The following is a 24,032-nucleotide window of genomic DNA, read 5'->3' as shown; positions in this document are numbered from 1 at the left end:
TTCCTGGTGTTTCAAGGAGCATTTCCCCACCAGCTTGGTTGCATCCCCACTGAGTCCTCTGGCTCCCCTTTTTGAATGGTATTTGTTTAGTGCTTACTATGTGCCAGGCACCGTACTAAATGCTGGGGTAGATATAAGCTCATCAGGCTGGGCACAGTCCATATCCCACGTGGGGTTCACAGTCTTAATCCCCTTCTTACAGATGGAGAAGCAGCATGGCTCAGCGGAAAGAGCCTGAGCTTTGGAGTCAGAGGTCATGGGTTCATATCCCGGCTCCGCCAATTGTCAGCTGTGTGACTCTGGGCAAGTCACTTCACTTCTCTGTGCCCCAGTGACCTCATCTGTAAAATGGGGATTAAGACTGTGAGCCCCCCATGGGACAACCTGATCACCCTGTAACCTCCCCAGCGCTTAGAACATTGCTATGCATATAGTAAGTGCTTAATAAACGCCATCATCATCATCATCATGAGGTAACCGAGGCCCGGAGAAGTGAGGTGACCTTCCCGGGTTCTCACGGCAGACAAAGGGTGGAGTCAGGATTAGAACCCAGGTCCTTCTGCCTTTAGGCCGGTCCAGGCTCGGCCCGGTTACAGCTCTCCGGGATCAGAATCCTCAACCAGAGGGCTCAGTTGGGGCTAGAGGATGGACATTCGAACACAGTTATGTCCCCAACAGGGGCCCGGAAGGCCACATGTCGGGGGTGGCAACCTGAACCTGTATTTTACTTGTACCTATCTATTCTATTTATTTTATTTTGTTAGTACGTTTGGTTTTGTTCTCTGTCTCCCCCTTTTAGACTGTGAGCCTGCTGTTGGGTAGGGACTGTCTCTATATGTTGCCAACTTGTACTTCCCAAGCGCTCAATAAATACACTTGATTGATTGATTGATTGAAGTGTGGGTTTTGCCCTGGCCCCGAAGCCCCTTCAAGGGGAAGCAGAGAGATATTCTTTCCCTTCCCCAGTCGGCGCCCAGAGCCACCTTCTCGAGCTCGGCTCGAACGGCGTTCCCCGAGGAGGTTCGGAAAGCAGCCCCGGCCAGAGGAAAGCGGGCAGGGTGTCCAAGCAGGCCCGAAGAAGTCCCGGCAGAGAACACCGCTCCGGCTCCCACGCCTCGCTCCTCCTCTGCTCCCTCAAAAGGAGAGAGGCTCCCCTCTGCCCCCAGGCCTCCAGGCCAACACTACTGACCGCTCTGTTCATGGCCTAAGAGGCTCGACCTTTTTTTAAAAATGGAATTTGTTAAGCTCTTACTATACGCCAGGCGCTATTCTAAGCGCTGGGGTGGACACAAGCTAATCAGGTTTACCTTGTCCCACAAGGGGCTCGCAGTCTTAATCCCCATTTCACAGATCAGGTGCCAGAGGCCCAGAGCAGTCAAGTGGTTTGCCCAAGGTAACACAGCAGGCAAGTGGCAGAGCCGGGATTAGAACCCAGGTCCTTCTGGCTCTCAGGACCGTGGTCTAACCACTAGGTCACGGTGAGCAGAGGAAGAACCATCTGTTTTCCCAGCCTGGCCCAGTCCGCCCTGAGCCATCAACAAACGTTTGGGTCTCTGTGGGCAAGGATATATGTATGCATATATATATATTTGTACATATTTACATATATATATGTATACATATGTGTGTGTATATATATATATATATATATGTTTGTACATATTTATTACTCTATTTTATTTGTATATATTTATTCTATGTATTTTATTTTGTTAATATGTTTTACCTTGTTCTCTGTCTCTCCCTTCTAGACTGCGAGCCCACTGTTGGGTAGGGACCGTCTCTATATGTTGCCAACTTGCACTTCCCAAGCGCTTAGTACAGTGCTCTGCACACAGTAAGCGCTCAATAAATACGACTGAATGAATGAACGAATGAATGAGGCAATTTTCGGGGCTGGGGGGTCCAGCTGGCATAAAGTGGCCACGGTCAAGTTTCTCCACCTCTGCGGGTTCCCTTTGGCTTTTCAGAGTCAGCAAGTCCAGACCCTCCAGAAAGCGCCACCCTGGCTAACTCCTCGCCCGGGGTGCGACCCCGGACGCGGATTCCGTCGCCTGGTCAGTAATTCCCGGTTTTCCCTGCCTGACCCTTGGCTCACCATTCCTTGTCTCACCATCCAGGTATTGAGGTTGTGCTCGGGGCTGCCTTCCGTCTGGCTGAGAAAGGGGTTGAAGGCAACCGCGATTGAGAGAGGGGGCCGGGCAGCGCTGGCCGGAATGAAAATCTGAAGCCTGCCTCGACGGGAGACCCGGGGCCACCCTCCCAGTGCGGGGCAGGGCCACCCAGGAGGGCAAGATGGGCATACATACTGGCTGCTCCTAAAGACCCATGAAATAACAATAATACCAATATAGTGCGACATGGTTAAAGCACTTACTATGAAATAACAATAATACTAATATGGTATGATATGGTTAAAGCACTTCCTATGAGTCAAGTACTGGTCTAAGCAGTGGGGTAGATTCAAAGTAATCAGGTTGGATACAGTTCCTGTCCCACACTGGGCTCACGGTCTTAATTAATGAATTAATTATGGTATCTGTTGAGTGCTGACTATGTGCCAGACGCTACACTAAACGCTGAGGTGGATACGAGCAAATCAGGTCGGACACAGTCCCCGTCCCACGCGGGGCTCACAGCCTTAATCCTCATTTTACAGCCGAGGTAACTGAGGCCTGAAGAAGCGAACCGACTTGCCCAAGGTCACGCGGAAGCAAAGTGGAAGAGTGGGATTAGAATCCATAACCTTCCGACTCCCGGGCCCACGCTCTATCCACTCTGCAAGGGAGCAGGCAGTGTTGGTCATTTTCAGGGGACGGCACCCAGAATCGGAAGCCGCTGTCCTTTTTGCTATGGATCGTCTGCCCACATTCATTCATTCATTCATTCATTCAATCAATCGTATTTATTGAGCGCTTACTGAGTGCAGAGCACCGTACTAAGCGCTTGGGAAGTCCAAGTTGGCAACATATAGAGACGGTCCCTACCCAACAGTGGGCTCACAGTCTAGAAGGGGGAGACAGACGACAAAAGAAAACATGTGGACAGGTGTCAAGTCATCGGAATAAACAGAAATAAAGCCAGATGCACATCTTCGACACCCACTTGCTTTTTTTTTTCTTAATGGTGTTTGTTAAGGGGAAGCAGTGTGGGTCAGTGGAAAGAGCCTGGGCTTGGGAGTCAGAAGTCATGGGTTCTAATCCCGGCTCCGCCACTTGCCAGCTGTGTGACTTTGGGCAAGTCACTTCACCTCTCTGGGCCTCAGTTCCCTCCTCTGTAAAATGGGGATGAAGACTGGGAGCCCCCCGTGGGACAATCTGATCACCCTGTAACCTCCACAGCGCTCAGAACAGTGCCTTGCACATAGTAAGCGCTTAACAAACGCCATCATTATTATTATTTCTATTAAGCACCTACTATGTGCCAGGCACTGTACTAAGCGCTGGGGTAGATACAGGTTACTCACATTGGACATATCCATGGTTCACATGGGGCTCCCAGTCTTAACCCCCATTTTACAGATGAGGGAACGGAAGCCCGGAGGAGTGGAGTGACATGCCTAAAGTCACACGGCAGACAAGGGGCGGAGGTGGGATTAGAACCCAGGTCCTTCTATCTCCCGGGCCTGTGCGCTACCCATTAGACCACACTGCTTCACGCTGGATTTGGTCCTTACCGCTCCTGTGCTCTGCTGACGGGCATCCAGCGCTCCGGCCAGCCCATCAGTGGCTTGCGGATCTTCATATTTTACTCTAAAATGAGAGCAGAATACAAGGAACACACATTAATGGGATTTACTGAGCACTTACTCCGTGCCCACCACTGTACTAAGCGCTTGGGACAGTTAAAGATATACACGTATCTATAAATTATCTATTTTAAACCATTTATATTAACAACTCCCCCTCTAGACCGTCAGCTCATTGTGGGTAGGGAACATGTCTGCCAACACTGTTGTATTCTCCCAAGCGCTTAGTACAGTGCTCTGTGCATAGTAAGCGCTCAATAAATACCATTGAGGATGATGACGTGGTAGCACAGTCCCTGCCCACAAGGAGTTTGCAGTCTTGAGTGGTATCAGTGGCATGGGGGAGGAGGAGGTGGAGGACTCAGGATAAAAACAATAATAATGATTATTATTATTATTAATAATTACTGTGTTTGTTGAGCATTTTACAATGCGGCAAGCACTGTTCTAAGCACTGGGGTAGGTAGAGCTAATCAGGTTGGATGCAATCCCTGTCCCATATGGGGCTCACTCTTAAACCCCATTTTATAGAACGAGGTATCTGAAGGACGCAGAAGTGGAGTGACTTGGCCAAGGTCACACAGCAGACAACTGGTGAAACCGGTTTTAGGTTCTAATCCCAGCTCTAGCTACTTGCCTGCTGTCTGACCTTGGGTGAGTCACTTCACTTCTCTGTGCCTCAGTTTCCTCCACTGCAAAGGGACACCCAATACCCGTCCCCTCGCCTACTTGGAGTAGCTAGAGAAGCAGAGTGGCTCAATGGAAAGAGCCCGGGCTTGGGAGTCGGAGGTCATGGGTTCAAATCCCGGCTCTGCCAGTTGTCAGCTGTGTGACTTTGGGCAAGTCACTTCACTTCCCTGTGCCTCAGTTCCCTCATCTGTAATATGGGGATGAAGACTGGGAGCCCCCCGTGGGACAACCTGATCACCTTATATCCTCCCCAGCACTTAGAACAGTGCTTGGCACATAGTAAGCGCTTAATAAATGCCATCATTATTATTATTGTATCCTCCCCAGCACTTAGAACAGTGCTTTGCACATAGTAAGCGCTTACCAAATACTATCATTATTATTATTATTATTATTAGACTGTGAGCCCCATGAGGCTCAGGGACTGTGCCTGACCTGATTATCTTGTCTCTAGCCCAGCGCTTAGTACAGTGCCTAGCACATAGTGTGCACTTAATACCACAATAGTAACGATTATTACTCCTGAAGGGAATACAGCCCAGATGTTCCGGGATATGTGTTCTGATTCGGCATTTCTGGAGATGTGCAGCAACAGATTGAAACTTGTTCTCCCGCGACCTCCTCAAAGCAACTCTGAGAAGTGGGTATATTTGGCTGTTAAAGAAGCGTGGCTCAGTGGAAAGAGCTCGGGCTTGGGAGTCATTAGTCGTGGGTTCTAATCCTGGCTCCACCACTTGTCAGCTGCGTGACTTTGGGCAAGTCACTTCACTTCCCTGTGCCTCAGTTCCCTCATCTGTAAAATGGGGATGAAGACTGGGAGCCCCCTGTGGGACAACTTGATCACCTTGTAACCTCCCCAGCGCTTAGAACAGTGCTTTGCACATAGTAAGCGCTTAATAAATGCCATTATTGTTATTATTCTCCGGGCCTCAGTTACCTCCTCTGTAAAATGGGGATTAAGACTGTGAATCCCATGTGGGACAACCTGATGACCTTGTACCTCCTCCAGCACTTAGAACAGTGCTTGGCACATAGTAAGCGCTTAACAAATACCATTATTATTATTATATATTCAAATAAAATTCCCCAGCCAAAGGTTTTTAAACTCCATGGCATTTTATTATCTGTCTCCCCTTGCAGACTGCGAGCTCCTCATGAACAGGGGGTCACATCTACCAATTCTCATACTTTCCCAAGTGTTTAGTCCAGTTCCCTGAACACTCAATAAATACCACTGATTGATTGATTATAAACAAGTAAACAGAGTACCTTTTATGGCTGTTACCCTGGCTAAGAGAGCAAACCGCTGTTGTTAAGGCTGCGGGAAAAATAAATCTTAAAATAAAGGGCTTAAAGAGGCCTAACAGAGTTAGGTGGAGGCAGTGAGGAGACAGATTGAGAGCCTCTGGATTTATCATTTGTCTGTAACCTGACCTTCAGAGATGATGACCGATTCGGGATATTAATAACAACAACCGAGAAGCGGCGTGGCTTAGTGGATAGCGCCCGGGCCTGGGAATCACAAGATCCTGGGTTCTAATCCCGGCTCCGCCACTCGTCTGCAGTGTGACCTTGGGCAAATCGCTTCGTTTTTCTGTGCCTCGGTTCCCTCACCTTTAAAATGGGGATGGAGACTGTGAGCCCCACGTGGGACACTGACTGCATCCAACCTGATTAGCCTGTATCTACCCCAGCGCTTAGTACGGTGCCGGGCACGCAAGTGCTTAATAAATCGCATTAAAAAAATTATAATGATTGCTTACTGAGCTCTGAGAGAACATTCGGCCACAATAATAACCTTGGTATTTGTAAAGCGCTAAAACGTGCCAGACACGTTTACTAAGCGCCGGAGCGGACACAAGCCAATCGGTTGGACACCGTCCCCGTTTTCCAGATGAGGTTAACTGAGGCCCAGAGAGGTAAAGTGACTTGCCCAAGGTCACCCAGCGGGAAAGTGGTGGAGCCGGGACTAGAAGGCCTGACTTTCTCCCAGGGTCCATGCTCTATCCCTACAATATACTCCGTCTCAAAGGCGCTATTTTCTGGCGTGCTCTTTCCACTAGACCACGTTGCCCCTGCCCTCAAGGAGTTGATGTTTGAGGGGGAAAGAGGTGTCCTCCTCTCCCCTCCAACTCCACCACCCCAAAATGATTCCATCGCTCTTCGGCTCTGCTCCTCTCCTTCCCGCCACTCACTCTTTGCGTTGATCGGCCAGCGAACTGCTCCGGGTGAAGGCGAACATGTCGAACTCTTCTTCCAGCTTGGCGGGAGGCTCCAGGGACTGCAGTCCCGCACTGACGCTATCCGAGCCCAGGTCTGCGGGAGGACAGGACGGGTCAGGCGGATGGCACTTTGCTACAGCTCTGTAACCGTTCTGTAATTTATTTACTTATTCACATTAAGGTAACTGTTCTGTAATTTATTCACATTAAGGTCTGTCTCCCTCTCTAGCCTGGAAGCTCGTTGTGGGCAGGGAATGGAGCTGTTTACTGTTCTAGTCCCAAGCGCTCAGTGCAGTGCTTGGCACACAATGAGTGCTCAATAAATATAACAATGAATGAACTTCACGGGGCCCCAGTTCCCTCATCTGTAAAATGGGGATTAATACTGTGAGCCCCAGGTGGGATAGGGACTGCATCCAACCTTGAATCTACCCCAGCGCTTAGTACGGTACTTGGCACAGAGTTAGTGCTTAAATGCCATTTTTGGAAAAAAAAGAAAAAAGAAACCAAATGAAAAACAAGGTGATAGTGGGGAAGCAGCGTGGCTCAGTGGAAAGAGCCCGGGCTTTGGAGTCAGAGGTCAGGGGTTCAAATCCCGGCTCTGCCGATTGTCAGCTGTCTGGCTTTGGGCAAGTCACTTAACTTCACTGGGCCTCAGTGACCTCATCTGTAAAATGGGGATTAAGACTGTGAGCTCCCGGTGGGACAACCTGATCACCTTGTAACCTCCCCATCCTGCGCTTAGAACGGTGCTTTGCACATAGTAAGCACTTAATAAATGCCATTATTATTATTATTAAGACTGGGAGCCCCCCGGGGGACAACCTGATCACCTTGTAACCTCCCCAGGGCTTAGAACAGTGCTTTGCACATAGTAAGCGCTTAATAAATGCCATTAAAAAAAAGTCTAGAGGGGGAGACAGACTTTAAATAATTTTAGACTCCAGAGCTGCAGGTACTTCCCCAAATCATCACATCGGATCCCTGGATTGGAACTGAGTTCAGACGGACTCTTAAGGAAATGAGGAGCTGCATTTAAAGACTCCCTCTCTCCCTTCTCCTCCCACGGTATTCCCGACATCAACGCCTTACTCATGTTGGCCAGCTGAGACGAGAGGTTTCCGGGGGCTTCCGACTGGTTACTTGCTGCGGCCAAGTCGGGTCCCATGTCAATCAGACTGGTTGCGCTTTCCACCTCGCTCGGGACCTTCAAAGGGGGAGAGGATTGATGGGGGAGGAGGGGCTCGGCTTTCTCTCATCTCCCGCGGCCCAAATTCCAGCTCCATTCTGTGTCTTGGACTTTAGGAGTTCACTGAAACTGGTCATGGTGAAATTTGGAGCCACCTCTGCCCTCAGGGGCAAGGGGTCCGTTGCGGACTCTAAGAGGGACAATTTAGGGAGGCTACAAGATGTCGTCTCTGAACCACTAGGATGGATGTCTAAGACAACAAGCATCTAGCAGCTCCTCCAAGCCACCTGCCGTCCTTGTCCGAGACCAAATACTAGGCTGTGGGGACCATCATCGGTCTGATTTCGTGTTGGCACTGCTTTCATTCCTACTTTCTTATCTTGGTGGGGCTTAGAACAGTGCCTGGCACTTAGGAAGCACTTAAATACCATCATTTCTATTATTATTATTATTATTATTGTTCTAGAGGCTCTGAATAGGTGATAATTAGGACTGGATCGGAAAGGGTTTCCCCAATGTTCTAAAATAATAAAATGGGAATGAGGGTCCCTGTGGGCTGGAGGTTAGAGGTATTTAAGCCGAGAAGGAAAATTCTTTTTTACCTTTGCAGACTGGACAGTCCGGAACCGCTCAAACCTATGAAAGGAAAGGTTTTCATTCATTCATCCATTCATTCAATCGTATTTATTGAGAGCTTACTGTGTGCAGAGCACTGTACTAAGCACTTGGGAAGTACAAATCAGCAACAGGGACGGTCCCTACCCAAAAACGGGCTCACAGTCTAGAAGGGGGAGACAGACAACAAAACAAAACGGTGAGTGGTCTCTCAGGTGACACGGATCATCCCTGAAACACATCACCTGGGGCTCCTGGGTTGAAATCCTTAGGAAGAGACCCGGGAGCCGGGGTGGGAGGGTGAGGGAAGGTCCCTGGGTCTGCTCTTTTGGGTCTTTGAGCAAGTCCCTCATCACCATCAGCTTGAAGGACAATGTGGGTGCTGAAGGGGGGAGCCCCCTGGAGCCCCCACATCCAAGAACTGCTCTTGGCCCCCATCCTGTTAGGGGCTCACACCCTAGGCCAGGGAAGGGCACAACCAGCCGGGATATTCCAGATCCTACCAGTCTGACCTTCACAACATTGCTAAAATCCACCCTTTCCTCTCCATCCAAACGGCTACCGCATTGATCCGAGCCCTTCTCCTATCCTGCCTTAACTACCGCATCAGCCTCCTTGCTGACCGCTCTGTCTCCTGTCTCTCCCCACTCCAGTCCATGCTTCACTCTGCTGCCCGGATCAGTTTTCTACACAAACCATCCAGTCCATGTTTCCCCACTCCTCCGGTGGTTGCCCATCCACCTCCACATCAAAAAGAAACTCCTTACCCCAGGCTTTAAAGCACTTAATCACCTTGCTCCCTCCTACCTTTCCTACTTGATTTCCAATGACACCCAGCCCCCACGCTTCACTCCTCTAATAATAATGATGGCATTTATTAAGAGCTTACTGTGTGCAAAGCACTGTTCTCAGCGCTGGGTGCCAACTTACTCACTGTACCTTCATCTCGTCTATCTCACCGCCGACCCCTCGCCCACATCCTACCTCTGACCTGAAACCCCCTCCCTCTTCACACCCTCCAGACGATCACTCTCCCTTCCTTCAAAGCACATCTCCTCCAAGAAGCCTTCCCTAAGCCTTCATTTCCGTTTCTCCCACTCCCTTCTTCATCGCCCCTGCATTTCGATTTGCACTCTTTATTCCTCCCTCCCCTGGATCCCCGGCATTTTTGCCCATATCTATAATTTAAAATCTGTCTCCCTCTCCATTCAGTCGTATTGACTGAGCGTTTCCTGTGTGCAGAGCACTGTACTAAGCACTTACCACTGTACTAGACTGTAAGCTCCTTGTCAGAATGGACTGCATCTACCAACTCTATGTTGTACCCTCCAAAGTGCTTAGTACAGTGCTCTGCACACATGATACAACTGATTGATTGACTTTACTCCTCACTGATCAGGAAGTGGTGCTGGATTTGATGATAACTCTGGTATTTGTTAACCGCTTACTAGGGAACATTTAGGAGGCTCGTTTCACCGCCGGCGGAGGGAAAGAGAGAGGGAAAAAGAAAAGACCGTGGGTGGGAGGAGAAGAGGGTACCGTTCGTGGCGGAGGAATACGTTGTTGAGGTTATCGTTGATGATGAGCAACTCCTCCGTCAGCTGCTCGTTGAGAACGCGGGGAATCAGTTCTAGCACCCGCTTCTGCATGGCCTTACATGTCCGATTCAGGTCCTGCTCGTGGCAAAAAACAAACAAACAAACAAAGCCAAGGAGATCTGGGCTTTTTGGGAATCTACAGTATTGGTTAAGCGCTCACCATGTGTCAGGCACCGTTCTAAGCGCTGGGGAAGAGATAAGATTATCAGGTCTTCAGCCCCTGTCCCACACACAGGACTCACAATCTAAGCAGGAAAGAGAACAGGTACTGAATTCCCATTTTTACAGAAAAGGTAACGGAAAAGACCACACAGCATGCACGTGGGGGACTGGGGAAGCAGTGCGGCTCAGTGGAAAGAGCCCGGGCTCTGGTGTCAGAGGTCATGGGTTCAAATCCCGGCTCTGCCAACTGTCAGCTGTGTGACTTTGGGCAAGTCCCTTCACTTCTCTGGGCCTCAGTTACCCCATCTGTAAAATGGGACTGTGAGCCCCCCGTGGGGCAACCTGATCACCTTGTAACCTCCCCAGCGCTTAGAACAGTGCTTTGCACGTAGTAAGCGCTTAATAAATGCCATCATCATTATTATTATTATTAGGCCATGTTGCTTTTCAAACGATCGCTGCCCTCAGGGAGTTGGGGGGGAAAGAGGTGACCTTCCCCCACCCACCCCATAATGACTCCATCCCTGTCTGGCTCACCTCCTTCCTGCTCTGAGTTTGCCTAACTAAAAATAATCGCGGGGACGGTTCCTCTGATGAAAGAAGGCTGGGTTTTGATCTCCTGGGGTTGCCTAGTTGTCTCCCCGCAACTTGCCCCCTGGGACTCTCTGGCTGGGAGGAACAGGATTCCTCTCCCTCCTGTGACAACGCAACTCTGTGCCTTCCTTTCGGCTTCCTTAGGCCAGGCGTCCTCTCATCTATGTAAGAAGTTTCTTCAGGGAGATCTCCTCCTTCCCTGCAGTGTTTTTTAGATGTCTCCCGGCATCTGTCGCATCCACTTCACTTTCAGGTCAGGCTACCACCCATTCCCTTCTCGGCCTCGCTCAAGTTTTCCTTTTTTAAATAGTATCTGTTAAGCACTTACTCCGCACCAGTCACTGTTCTAGGGACTGGGGCAGCGTGGCTCAGTGGAAAGAGCCCGGGCTTTGGAGTCAGAGGTCATAGGTGTGACCTTGGTCAAGTCACTTCACTTCTCTAAGCTTCAGTTCCCTCATCTGTAAAATGGGGATTAAGACTGTGAGCCCCACATAGGACAACCTGATCACCTTGTATCCCCCCACAGTGCTTAGCACAGTGCTCTGCGCATAGTAAGCGCTTAACAAATGTCATTATTATTATTATTAATATCACTTGGTAACCTTCCCAGCGCTTAGAACAGTGCTCTGCACATAGTAAGCGCTTAACAGATGTCATAATAAATAAATACGTACAAGATAATCAGTTTGGACACAAGGGGCTCCCAGTCTTAACCCCCATTTTGCAGATGAGGTAGCTGTGGCACAGAGAAGTGAAGTGGCTTGCCCATGGTCACGCAGCAGATGGGTGTTGGAGGAGGGATTAGAACCCAGGTCTTTCTGACTCCCAAGCCCCTGCTCTAACCACTAGACTAGGCTGCGTCTCAAGAGTCCCTAAGAGGCGCTCTTTGCTCTGTCAGCGCTTAGAACAGTGCTTTGCACATAGTAAGCGCTTAATAAATGCCATTATTATCGTTTCGCTATCCCCACCTAAGCCCCAGTGGTCTACCACTGCAGCAGCATGGCCTAGTGACTAGAACACGGACCTGGGAATCAGAAGGTCATGGGTTCTAATCCCGGCTCCACCACTTGTCTGCTGTGTGACCTTGGGCAAGACACTTCACTTCTCTGCCTCAGTTCCCTCAATCTGTAAAATGGGGATGGAGACTGTGAGCCCCACATGGGACAGGGACCGTGTCCAACCTGTGTACTAAGCTTCTGTCCATCCCAGCGCTTAGTACAGTGTATGGCACATAACAAGCGCTTAACAAATACCATCATCATCATCATCACCTTCTCCCAGGCACCCAAAGGTAACAACACCCCAGGCAGCCTTTCAGAGCCTTTCACAGCTCCCTTCCCACTTCAGATTTGTTTCAACCAGAGACGCAGCAAATGTCTTGTAGGCCTGAAGACAGAAGTCCTGGGTTCTAATCCTGATTCCGCCACTTGCCTGTTGTGCCACCTTGGGCGAGTCCCAGAACTTCTCTTTGTCTCAGCTTCCTCATCTGTAAAATGGGAATTAAATACTCATTCTCCCTCCCCCTTAGGCTGTGCACCGTTTGGGGGACAGGGATTGTGTCCAAGGGGCTTATAATAATAATAATAATGATGATGATGGCATTTATTAAGAGCTTACTATGTGCAAAGCACTGTTCTAAGCGCTGGGGAGTTTACAAGGTGATCAGGTTGTCCCACGGGGGGCTCAGAGTCTTAATCCCCATTTTACAGATGAGGGAACTGAGGCACAGAGAAGTGAAGTGACTGGCCCAAAGTCACACAGCTGACAGTTGGCGGAGCCGGGATTTGAACCAATGACCTCTGACTCCAAAGCCTGGGCTCTTTCCACTGAGCCATGTTACTATGACCAGTACTTAGCTCACTGCTTGGAACATAATAAGCACATAAGTTGTTAATCAGTTTCTATTCAATCAGTGGTATTTACTGAGCATTTATTGTGTGCAGAGCACTATACTAAGTGCTTGGGAGTACAATACAACAGAGTTGATAGATACATTCTCTGCCCACAAGGAGCTAGCAGTCTAGTGGAGGAGACAGACTTTAATATAAATAATGTATATATATGTACACAATCCTCTGCATTCTCTCCTCAGGTTTCACCCTCCTCTTGGTGTTTTCTCTCTCTCTCTATTGCAAAACCTTTTCCTACTGCAGCTGTGGGCAAGCAACCCCTAACAAACGTTCAATTAATGGGTTGTTCACTGAGTGAGCTCTTTGGCCTTCTTTCTCTTCCGTAACATATCCCACTTTACATACTTTAGGGTAGGTGGCCGCAGAGGAAAATGGTAAAAAGACGGCTGTGTTCCACGCAAATGGTTTATTTCAGCTATCTGTTCCATCCCCACCTTGGCTGCTTCTGTTCCTTAATTTCTCTCCTTTCTGCTGTTCTGCTACAAAGCTTAATGGAGTGAGTGGATCACCAAAATATAAAACTGGTTACAAGTCTCTGTTGGTGCCAGAGAGCAGCAGTGGTTGTTGTGGTGGGAAGAGGGGTGGGGTGGAGGAGGAGGAAAGAACAGGAGGAGGGAGAGGGAGGAGGAGGAGGAAGGATAAAGAAGGGGGGAAGGAGCGAGAAAAGGAGGAAAGAGGAGGGGGAAAAGGAGGCGGAAAAGGAGGGAGGGGGGAAAGGAGGGAGTGAAGGAGGGAGAGGGAAGGGGGAAAGGAGGAGGAAGGAAAGGAGGGAGAGGGAAAGGAGGGAGGAGGAGGAGGGTACATATCTGTAATTAATTTATATTAATATCTGTCCTCCCCCCTCTAGATTGCAGCTCATTGCGGACAGGGAATGTGTCTGTTTATTGTTGTATTTTACTCTCCCAGGTACACTACAGAGCAGTACAGTGCTCTGCACATAATTTATTCATTCAATCGTATTTATTGAGCGCTTACTGTGTGCAGAGCACTGTACTAAGCGCTTGGGAAGTACAAGTTGGCAACATATAGAGACGGTCCCTACCCAACAGTGGGCTCACAGTCTAGAAGGGGGAAGTAGAGGGAGTAGGAAGGAAAGGAGGAGGAGGAGGAAAAGGAGGAAGAGGAGGAAAAGGAGGAAGAGGAGGAGGAGAAGGGGAGGAGTAAGAGGAAAAGGAGAAGGAAGAGGAGGAGGAGATAGAGGAAAAGGGGAGGAAGAAGAGGAAAAGGAGAAGGGAGAGGAGGAGGAAAAGGGGAAGAAGAGGAGGAGGAAGAGGAGGAGGAGGAGGAGGAAAAGGAGGAAGAGGAAGAGGAGGAGGAGGAAAAGGAGGAGAAGAAAGAGGAGGAGAAGGCGGAAAATGGGGAGGAAGAAGAGGAAAAGGAGGACAAGGACGAGAAGAAGAAGAAGGTGGCTCTCTCTACTGCAAAAGCCGTTTCTCTGGTGTCAGCCCCCTCCCTGATCCTGGACAGGAAAGCATGAGGGAAAGAAGGAGGGGGCAGGGGAGGAGGAGGAGGAAGAGGAGATTCGTCTCTTGGCCTTCGGCCCCGGCCCCCTCCCTCCGTCCAGCCCTGCGGAGGCCTCCAGTCCTGTCTCTGTCAGAGCCCGGTCACAATAAGTGGTCAATAAATACGACTGAATCAACAAACGAATGAAAGGAGGGAGGAGGAGGGGAGGGGAGGGTGGAACAGGGATGGAGTGTGCTGATGATTCAGCTGACCATGGGGAGCCTGGCTCTGTCCATCTCTCCAGCCCTACCGCAAAGCCGATGAGCATCCCCTCACTTGGGGCGGGGGGTGTCTCTAGAGACTCCTCTGGTGCCCCCCCCCCCCCCCATAAAAGTTGGTTTTGTCCTTCCCTTGGAGGGGCCTCTGGCAGATGCCATTGGGGAAGAAACTCCAGGCGCAAGACTTCCTGACAAGCTCACCCCAACCGTGTTGCACCCACAGAGAAGATCGCTCAGTCCGTGACAACAGAAGCTTTCCTCAAGACGTCCGGAGCCCCTTCCTGAAGAACTGGGGTCTCCCGTGGAGGGAAGGGGGCGGGAGTCCCGAAGGAGTCCGTTACCTGGAGCAGCTCCAGGTCCGCCGGCTCCGCCTGCCCCGGCACCAGCTCCGTCAGCATCTCCGACATGACCTTGACGTTTCCGTTGACCACCTCCAGCTCGCTGCGCAGCTTCCCAATCTGAAAAGCAGGTCCGAAATGGGGTCCCCCCAGCTCCCGCCCCGGGTGGGGTTCGGGTCGCGGGCCCGGAAGGCCTGAGGAATCGGTGAAGCGCCCCACAGGCCCTGAGCCCGATTCAGCCCCCGACGAGGGCCGGAGGGGACGGGTCCCATAGTTCGATCCCACCTGAACCCTGGACTGGACGGCCCACAAGAAGACCCTCGCTCCCTGGGCCACACGATCCAACCCCAGCTGCTCCGACAGGGCCGCCTTTTTTCCCTGAGGCTCGCTGCTGGACGTTACCATTTCCAGTCCCAGCGACATGGAGGCAGAGGGAGAAGAAAACCGCTCCAAAATGGATGAACGGCAACTGCGCTGACTGTGATACTGTGGGCTCGCGCCGTGAGGGGTCTGTGGCAACTTAACGAGCCCACAGAGAATTGCCCTCGCCCCACCCCTGAGCCATCTCTGGGCCCAGAGCGAGGACCCAGGAGGCCAGGTGTTGCCCGATTTCTTCTGCTCTCCCGTGACTCGGAGGTTCCAGGCTGAGACGAAAGCCTGCTCACCTCAGGCTCCTTTGACCCTGCAATCAATCAATCAATCGTATTTATTGAGCGCTTACTATGTGCAGAGCACTGTACTAAGCGCTTGGGAAGTACAAATTGGCAACACATAGAGACAGTCCCTACCCAACAGGGGGCTCACAGTCTAAAAGGGGGAGACAGAGAACAGAACCAAACATACCAACAAAATAAAATAAATAGGATAGAAATGTACAAGTAAAATAAGTAGAGTAATAAATATGTACAACCATATATATATATATATACAGGTGCTGTGGGGAAGGGAAGGAGGTAAGATGGGGGGATGGAGAGGGGGACGAGGGGGAGAGGAAGGAAGGGGCTCAGTCTGGGAAGGCCTCCTGGAGGAGGTGAGCTCTCAGCACACTTCTCCCCTCTCCTCAAAAACCTCCCCTGGCTCCCCGTTCCTCACCACATCAAGGAGAAACCTCTGACCGTCAATTAGAAGGCACTCTGGAAGCTCTCTCCCTCTTATTTCTCAGCTCTCGTCTCCCATTATATCCCAGCTCATGCCTTTTTTCCCTTCTTTGGCTCATCTTCATCATCGCCTTCTCCCAGGCACCCAAAGGTAATAATGCCCCAGGTAGCTTTTCGCAGTCTTTCACGGCTCCCTGCCCACTTCAGATTGGTTTCAAGCAGCCGTGGCTCAGTGGAAAGAGCACAGGCTTTGGAGTCGGAGGTCATGGGTTCGAATCCCGACTCTGCCAATTGTCAGCTGTGTGACTTTGGGCAAGACACAACCTCTCTGCGCCTCAATGACCTCATCTGCAAAATGGGGATGAAGACTGTGAGCTCCCCGTGGGACAACCTGATCCCCTTGTAACCTCCCCAGCGCTTAGAACAGTGCTTTGCACATAGTAAGTGCTTAAAAAATGCTATCATTATTATTATTATTATTAATTAGAGAAACCTTCATTCATTCATTCAATCGTATTTACTGAGCGCTTACTGTGTGCAGAGCACTGTACTAAGAAGCAGCATGGCTGGGAGTCAGAGATCATGGGTTCTAATCCCAACTCCGCCACTTGTCAGCTGTTTGACTTTGGGCAAGCCACTTAACTTCTCTGTGCCTCGGTTACCTCATCTGCAAAATGGGGATGAAGACTGTGAGCCCCATGTGGTGCAACCCGATAACCTTGTATCCTCCCCAGCGCTTAGAACAGTGCTTCACACATAGTAAGTGCTTAATAAATACCGTCATTATTAGTCATTAGAGAAGTGGCAAGGTCTAGTAGGGCTGAAGAGAGAAAACCTGGGGGCTCTAGTCCTGGCTCTCCTCATTCTCATCTCTCTGGCCTCTGATCCCTTGCAAGTACTCTTTCTCCCATACTAGAAATCCCTTTTCCCAAAACCCCAACTTCTCCAGGAGTCCTTCCCAAATTTTCTCCTTCTTTTTTTAATGGTATTTACTAAGTGTTTACTATGTGCCATGCACGAGTGTTGGGATACATACAGGCTCATCAGGTTGGACACGGTCCCTGTCCCACGTGGGGCTCACAATCTTAATCTCCGTTTTACTGATGAGGTCACTGAGGCACAGAGAAGTGAAGGGACTTGCCCAGAGTCCCACAGCAGGCACACGGGGGAACTGAATTAGAACCCAGGTCCTTCTGAGTCCCAGGATTGTAGTCTATCCACTACGCCACACTGCTTCTCCTCAGGTTACAGCCTGCCAAGGGCCACCACAGTGTTTTGCATTCCTGGCCATCCATGGGACTTTTGTCCCCATCAATTTATCTGCTTGATTACTTAAACAATGTATTTATTCGCCTATCCATCATTCTCTGCTTTCTCCTACAGGGAATTCATTTCGGGTCTGTCTCTCCTTTTAGATTGTACGTTCCTTAAGGGCAGGGATTTTATCTTTTACCTCTACTGGACTCTCCCAAGTATACGCAACAGTGCTCTATACACCTCGGAATACTACTTCTTGATTTGAGGGGAGGCCTTGGGATACAGGCAGGAAACGGAGGAGCAGCCATGGATGCAAACTACCAAGAAGTCAGTGGAAGTGGCGTCAAAGAGCGAGGAACCTTAACAATAATAATTATTATTGTATTTGTTAAGCCCTTACTCTGTGCCAAGCACTGTTCTGAGCAATGGCTTAGACATGAGGTTATAAGTTTGGACACAGTCTTTGTCCCACGTGGGACTCACAGTCCAGGTAGGAAGGAGTAAGATTTAATCCCCAATTTCCAGATGAGGAAACTGAGGCCCAGAGATACGAAGTGACTTGCTCAAGGTCACACAGCAGACAAGTGGCAGAGCCGGGACTAGAACTCAGGCCCTCTGATTCCCAGGCCCATGGTCTCTCCACTAGGCACTGCTCTATTTATTTATTTTACTTGTACATATCTATTCTATATATTTTATTTTGTTAGTGTGTTTGGTTTTGTTCTCTGTCTCCCCCTTTTAGACTGTGAGCCCACTGTTGGGTAGGGACTGTCTCTATATGTTGCCAACTTGTACTTCCCAAGCGCTTAGTATGTGCTCTACACACAGTAAGCGCTCAATAAATACGATTGATTGATTGATTGCTCCTTGCCCTGTAGCTAGAGAGTGGGCCACCCCTCGCTTCTAATACTTCCAAATATTCTTGCCCTTTCTACACACGGCCAGGAAGTCTTGCAAGCTCCATTTTATAAGAGGAAGGAACCGGGATACCAGGAGGAAAGCGGAACTTCTCAGTGTCACAAGGCCATGGTAGCCGTCAATCCTTGGGCCTCTCTTCTCTGAACAGCAGCCCTGAGGCCACTGTGTTTCCATCACTGACACCCCCAGTTCCCCTCCCCGGCTCCCCCGGGAAGCGAGGGCCGGCCCGGGCCCCCGTTACCTAAAAGGCTCAGTGGCTGTTGTTTGATCAGGCACATAGTAAGCGCTTAATAAATGCCATCGTTGCTATTATCTAGATCCCGCTCACCTGCTCTGGGGTTGGCATGATGGGCGTGTCGTCCTGAGGCGCAGGCATCGGCGGCGGAGGGGCAACGGGGAGCAGCTGGGAATCGACCCCCTGAGGGGCGTCACTCACCGCAGAGTTCTGCCCGGTTTGCGATTCGGAGCTGTAAACAGTCTAAAAGACAGAGAAGAGGACATTGGGAGGCAGACGAGAAAGAAATTAAGGATTAAGGTCATCAGCCAATTGTCGGCGGGGGCGAGGGAGGGAGAGGAGAAACGTGACGGTAGCCATACTGTTTTGTGTTGTCTCACTTTACCCTCTCTGCTGCTGCTTTTTGAAAAACGGTATCCGTTAAGCGTTTGCTATGTGCCAAGCACCATATTAAGCACTGGGGTAAAATCAATCAGGTTGGACCCAATCCCCGTTCCCTATGGGGCTCACACAGTCTACGGAAGAGGGACAACGTGAATCCCCATTTTACAGGTGAGGAAACTGAGGCCCATAGAAGTGACTTGTAAACCCAGCAGGTAAGAAGCAGAGGTGGCATTATAGCCCACATTCTTTGTCTCCCAGGCCCGTGCTCTTTCCACCAGGCCAAACTATTTCTCCTTTTCGTTCTCCGAGCAAGGGGTGGGAGAAAGGGGTTGAGGGGAGGGGGCAAAGGGGACCTCCCCGGTTCCGCTGGAATGAGGCTGACGTCCCTTACCCTCTGCGGCGTGTGGATGGGGGACAGCATGTCTAGGTCGGTCATGGGGAACTCCAGGCCTTTCCTCCTGAGGTCTTCGTAGACAGCGACGACTCCCGTCAAGTCTGGGGAGCTGCGAAATGCATCTGCCCAGGACTGAAGCGGGGGAACAAGACAGACCCCACCAATAACCGCAGGGCACCCCTCACCCCTGCGGCCCATGCTAAGCGGGGTTCCTGAGGCCTGGGGGATCCCGTTTATTCCTTCCTCCAGTGGTCTTTCGAGCAGCAGAGCGCCAGGCCCAGTAAGGAAGGAATGACTTCCAGAATGGAGAGGGAAGATGGTAGATGACGAAAGAGAGGTCAACCCCAATGGATGGGATTTCCTTTTTCTTTAAATAATAATAATAACGATGACAACAGTACCAGGTCCTGAATCTCCATTTTGCAGATGAAGGAACTAAGGCACTGCGAAGTGAAGTGACTTTTTTAAGGTCACAAAGCAGATATGTGGCAGTGCTAGAATTAGAACCCAGGTCCTCTAACTTCCAGGCCCGTGCTTTTTTCGCTACGCCATGCTGCTTCACAACTTTAAAGGCTGTGAATCCTTGAATCAGCTTGAGAGCTGCTCCAGTGAGCCCTTCCACCCCCTCCTGCCCCTCATCATTTTTTTATTATGAGCCCCTCGGGGCCCAGAGGCAGTGTCTACACCTCATACTTGTATTTCTTTCTCGGCGCTCAGTTCAGTGTTTTGCACATAAAAAACGCTAAATAAATACTACTATTCTTACAGTGGCACTCGGCCCAGCCAAAGTCGGGTGCTGGGCCTGAGAACGTGACACCTTTCCCACTTCCTTGTCCCCTGACCCTTTGCGGAAGGCGATATCCACTGGTCCCGGGATACCTGCAGCCTCTCCAGACACTCCTCCCTCACTTCCGGCCCTCACTCACCTGGATCAGATTCAAGACCTTGTCGTGCACTATGGCGGGTGGGTTGTTCTTGGGTAGGATGGTCCTCACCAGGACGCCCTCGACGAAGTCTTGACTGGCCACCAGAACGTGGAAGCGGTGGCCACAGTTTTTGACACAAGTCTCCAAGACCTGCAGCCAGGGTGGTATCAGTGATGGCTCAAGGTGGAAAGGGGCCTCTCCCCACCCCATCCCAGTCCCTGCCTGTTTATTTTTATTCCTCTCGGTGGGGGGGAAGGGAGGGAAGGGCGACTGCCCGGCTAATTTGGAGCTAATTACCCAAGACCATGCAGCTGGTTGCCCCACTGGACGCTCTCATTTCCACCTCCAGTTACGAGGGAAGACTTCCAGCCCACAGCTAGCTAGCTAGGGGGACTGCTAACTCCCCTTCCTTCCCTCCCGTAGTTGCCGCAGGAGGTCAACGAGGAAGGTTCTCTGGCCTCCTAAAGGCAAATCCCTCACGCTCTCCGGTGCCAGGGGGAGAAAGCTCCTTGGTGTTGCCGTGGGTCCTAAGACATGTGGGCCACCTCACCGTGTGCTCTCATCGGGGCTCCTCGGAAGAGGCCTTCTCCAACCGCCCTCCTCAGTCCCGGAAAGGCACCTAAACTTGCGTCTCTCATCCCACTCTTTGTCGGCTATCTCGCCTCTGACCTGGAACGTGCCCCTCTCCCCAAAACTTACAATTTATATCCAACAGATGCTCATTCTCCCCATCTCCAAACCCTTAATACCACCACGTCTCCTCCAAGAGGCCTTCTCCAACTAAGCCCTCATTTCCTCTTCTCCTAGTCCTTTCTGATTCACCTTTGCACACGGAATTGCGCCCTTTATTCACCCATTCCCTCGGCCCCACGGCACTTATGTACAGATCTGTTATTCATTCATATTTATGTCTCCCCTCTAGACCGGAAGCTCATTGTGGGCAGGGAACGTGTCTATCTACTGTTATGTTGTACTCTCCCATGCCCGTAGTACAGTGCTCTGCACTAAGTGCTCAATAAATACGATGCATTGATTAATTACTTGAGAAAGGGCCTTCCGGGTTGAGAAAATCAGTCAGTCAATTGTACTGACTGAGCCCTTACTGTGCTCAGAGCACTGTTCTAAGCGCTTGGGAGAATACAACAATAAACAGACACAGTCCCTGCCCACGACGAGCTTCCAGTCTAAAGGGGAACGTACAGTCTAGAGAAAAAGGGCCGTTGTCTTTTGTCCCTTCAGCTCCACAGTGACCCAAGGGAAAGGGCCCCCACCGCAGTAAGGTCCGCTGCAACGCTCACCGTGAGGGCCAGCATCACTTCATGGAAATTTTTATTCCCCACAATCCTCTTCTTCACTGCTCGGAAGGCATCTTTGGGACTGGAGAAAGGAAAGAAAAGGACTAAGGAGGCCTCCAGGGCAATGGAATATAAGACATAAGAAAACTTGGTTTCCTCAAATGATTAGTATTGGGAAAAAAAAAAAGAGTCTTTCATGTATTTGTTTTTGTTTCAAGAGCACTGGGGCTACATGCCCTAGCCAAAGGGAATGTCCCCTCTCGGCTTATCAGCCAAGCTGGGGATGACTATTTTGTTGGAAGATACTGGAGGTCGCCCGGCAACAAGAGCCTTTTATTTACTGGGTCCTGGCATGAGTCACCCTTCGCCAGGCATCTCATTTGGGGACTGCCACGAGGCGGAAGTGACTTGCCTCCCCTCTCTGCTCTTTAGTCTGTGACAGGAAAAATGGGAAAATACCCAACGACCGCAACTCCTTGGAAGGAAACTCAGAAACCGAGTTGGGGTAGGTTCACATCATCCTTTAGGGAGGCCTGGTCTTCACGGTGCTTCCCTCACATAGGGGTCACACGGCAGGTAAGTGGTGGAACCGGGATTAGAACCCAGATCTTCCGATCCCCAGGCCCAGGCTCTTTCCATTTAGGCCAAGCTGCTTCTGGGCCAACAGTCACGGCGACCAGGCGATGGATATCCTAGGGCTCCCAAGCCCAAAAGAGAGGAATTTTTAGACTGTGAGCCCACTGTTGGGTAGGGACTGTCTCTATATGTTGCCAACTTGTACTTCCCAAGCGCTTAGTACAGTGCTCTGCGCACAGTAAGTGCTCAATAAATATGATTGATTGATTGATTGTACCTCCACTGCCAGTTTCAGAGCCAGAAGCGATGGTGTGGCTTCAGTTCCCCTTGCCCCAGGGGATGGAGCTGAGGGACCGGGTCCACTCCCCCTTCCTGGTGGTGCCAGCCCGGGGGCAGGCAGGCCTCCCGCCCTTTTTCCAGGTGCCAGGCTCCTTACCCTTCCTCCGTCTCGTTGATGATGTCACAGATCTCCATGTTGAGGGCCCAGTCTTCGGCCTGGAGGGCTCCATCGGTGGCTTTTTCTACCGGAAACAAACGAAACTTCAAAAATCCTTAAATGAGTCAGCCCGGAGTTAGCTCAACCATGCCATCCTACTGATAACAATGTCATTTAAGTGCTTACTATATGGCAAGCTCTTTTCTAAGCCCTGCAAGATAATCAGGTCCCAAATAGAGCTCACAGTCTCCATAAGAGATGCAAGAGGAATTGAATCCCCATATTACAGATGAGAGAACCAAGGCACAGAGAATTTAAGCGACTAGCTAAAGGCCACACAGCAGACAACTGTGGGAGCCCAGATTAATCAATCAATCATATTTATTGAGCGCTTATTGTGTGCACTGTGCTGCGCGCTTGGGCGAGTACAATCTAACAACACAGCAGAGTTGGTGGACACGTTGAGCCTAAAGCCTACAGGGGCAGACAGACGTGAATAGAAATAAATAAATTACAGATACGGACATAAGTGCTGAGGGGCTGAGGCGGGGTGGTGACTAAAGGGAGCAAATTGGGGTGACTGGGACCTTACTCTTTCCACTAGGTTAAAGAGAAAAATGATAAATTATTTTAAGGGGAAGAGGGATGGAGTTGGATTGGACGTGAAATTTTTCTTAGGGTCTCAAGGGGATTGGGTGTTCCTGGAAAACGTGAGCCCCGAGCAGAGGCTGGAGCCACGAGAGCAGAAGGGCAGCCAGGAATACGAGCCCTGGATGTTGGGAATGAGATAAGACAACAGAAGAGGGCCGGGGATTGCTACTCCTCACTCAAGTGGCAGGGTGACTTCATCACGGGCATGGCCTAGTGACTAGAGTATGGGCCTGGGGGTCAGAAGGACCTGGGTTCTAATCCTGACTCTGCCCCTTTATTTTTTATATTATAATGGCATTTATTAAGTGCTTACTATGTGCAAAGCACTGTTCTAAGCGCTGGGGAGGTTACAAGGTCTGCAGCGGACCTTAGTGCGGTGGGGGCCCTTTCCCTTGTCTGCTGTGGGACCTTGAGCAAGTCACTTCACTTCTCTGGGCCTCAGTTCCCTCGTCTGGAAAATGGGGATTAAGAATCTGAGCCCCTTGTGGAGCTACTGATGCCTGTTTACTTGTTTTGATGCCTGTCTGCCCCCTTCTAGACTGTGAGCTTGTTGTGGGCAAGGATTGCCTCTATTTCTTACAGAATTGTACTTCCCAAGTGCTTAGTACAGTGCTCTGCACACAGTACGTGCTTAATAATAATCATAATAATGATGGCATTTCTTAAGCACTTACTATGTGCAAAGCACTGTTCTAAGCGCTGGGGAGGATGCAAGGTGATCAGGTTGTCCCACATGGGGCTCACAATCTTAATCCCCATTTTACAGATGAGGTAACTGAGGTAAGCGCTTAGTACAGTGCTCTGCACACAGTAAGCGCTCAATCAATCAATCAATCAATCAATCATATTTATTGAGCACATACTGTGTGCAGAGCACTGTACTAAGCGCTTGGGAAGTACAAGTTGGCAACATATAGAGACGGTCCCTACCCAACAGTGGGCTCACAGTCTAAAAGGGGGAGACAGAGAACAAAACCAAACATACTAACAAAATAAAATAAATAGAATAGATATGTACAGGTAAAATAAATAAATAAATAAATAGAGTAATAAATATGTACAAACATATATACATA

The 24,032-nt window shown here is 50.2% G+C and overlaps 1 protein-coding gene across 4 annotated transcripts in view; it reads right to left on the bottom strand.

Moving 5' to 3' along the window:
- The window catches only part of TOM1 (target of myb1 membrane trafficking protein), a 50,948-nt gene that overhangs the window by 6,654 nt on the left and 20,262 nt on the right, over positions 1 to 24,032 (bottom strand). For all 4 annotated transcript variants that reach the window (XM_038756734.1, XM_038756736.1, XM_038756735.1 and 1 more), the window contains exons 2-12: positions 22,306 to 22,390; positions 21,297 to 21,375; positions 19,999 to 20,148; positions 19,070 to 19,204; positions 18,388 to 18,537; positions 14,791 to 14,907; positions 10,004 to 10,137; positions 8,452 to 8,485; positions 7,753 to 7,867; positions 6,634 to 6,754; positions 3,677 to 3,752 (exon numbers count right to left, since the gene is read on the bottom strand). In XM_038756734.1, coding sequence (XP_038612662.1) covers positions 3,677 to 3,752; positions 6,634 to 6,754; positions 7,753 to 7,867; positions 8,452 to 8,485; positions 10,004 to 10,137; positions 14,791 to 14,907; positions 18,388 to 18,537; positions 19,070 to 19,204; positions 19,999 to 20,148; positions 21,297 to 21,375; positions 22,306 to 22,390 — 1,196 coding nt within the window. The remainder of the gene's footprint in view (positions 1 to 3,676; positions 3,753 to 6,633; positions 6,755 to 7,752; positions 7,868 to 8,451; positions 8,486 to 10,003; positions 10,138 to 14,790; positions 14,908 to 18,387; positions 18,538 to 19,069; positions 19,205 to 19,998; positions 20,149 to 21,296; positions 21,376 to 22,305; positions 22,391 to 24,032) is intronic.

The sequence above is a fragment of the Tachyglossus aculeatus genome, chromosome 14 (assembly GCF_015852505.1).
Source record: "Tachyglossus aculeatus isolate mTacAcu1 chromosome 14, mTacAcu1.pri, whole genome shotgun sequence".
Classification (NCBI taxonomy): Eukaryota; Metazoa; Chordata; class Mammalia; order Monotremata; family Tachyglossidae; genus Tachyglossus; species Tachyglossus aculeatus.
The sequence above is the reverse complement of the archived record's forward strand: the minus strand, read 5'-3'. Positions and strand labels throughout refer to the sequence as shown.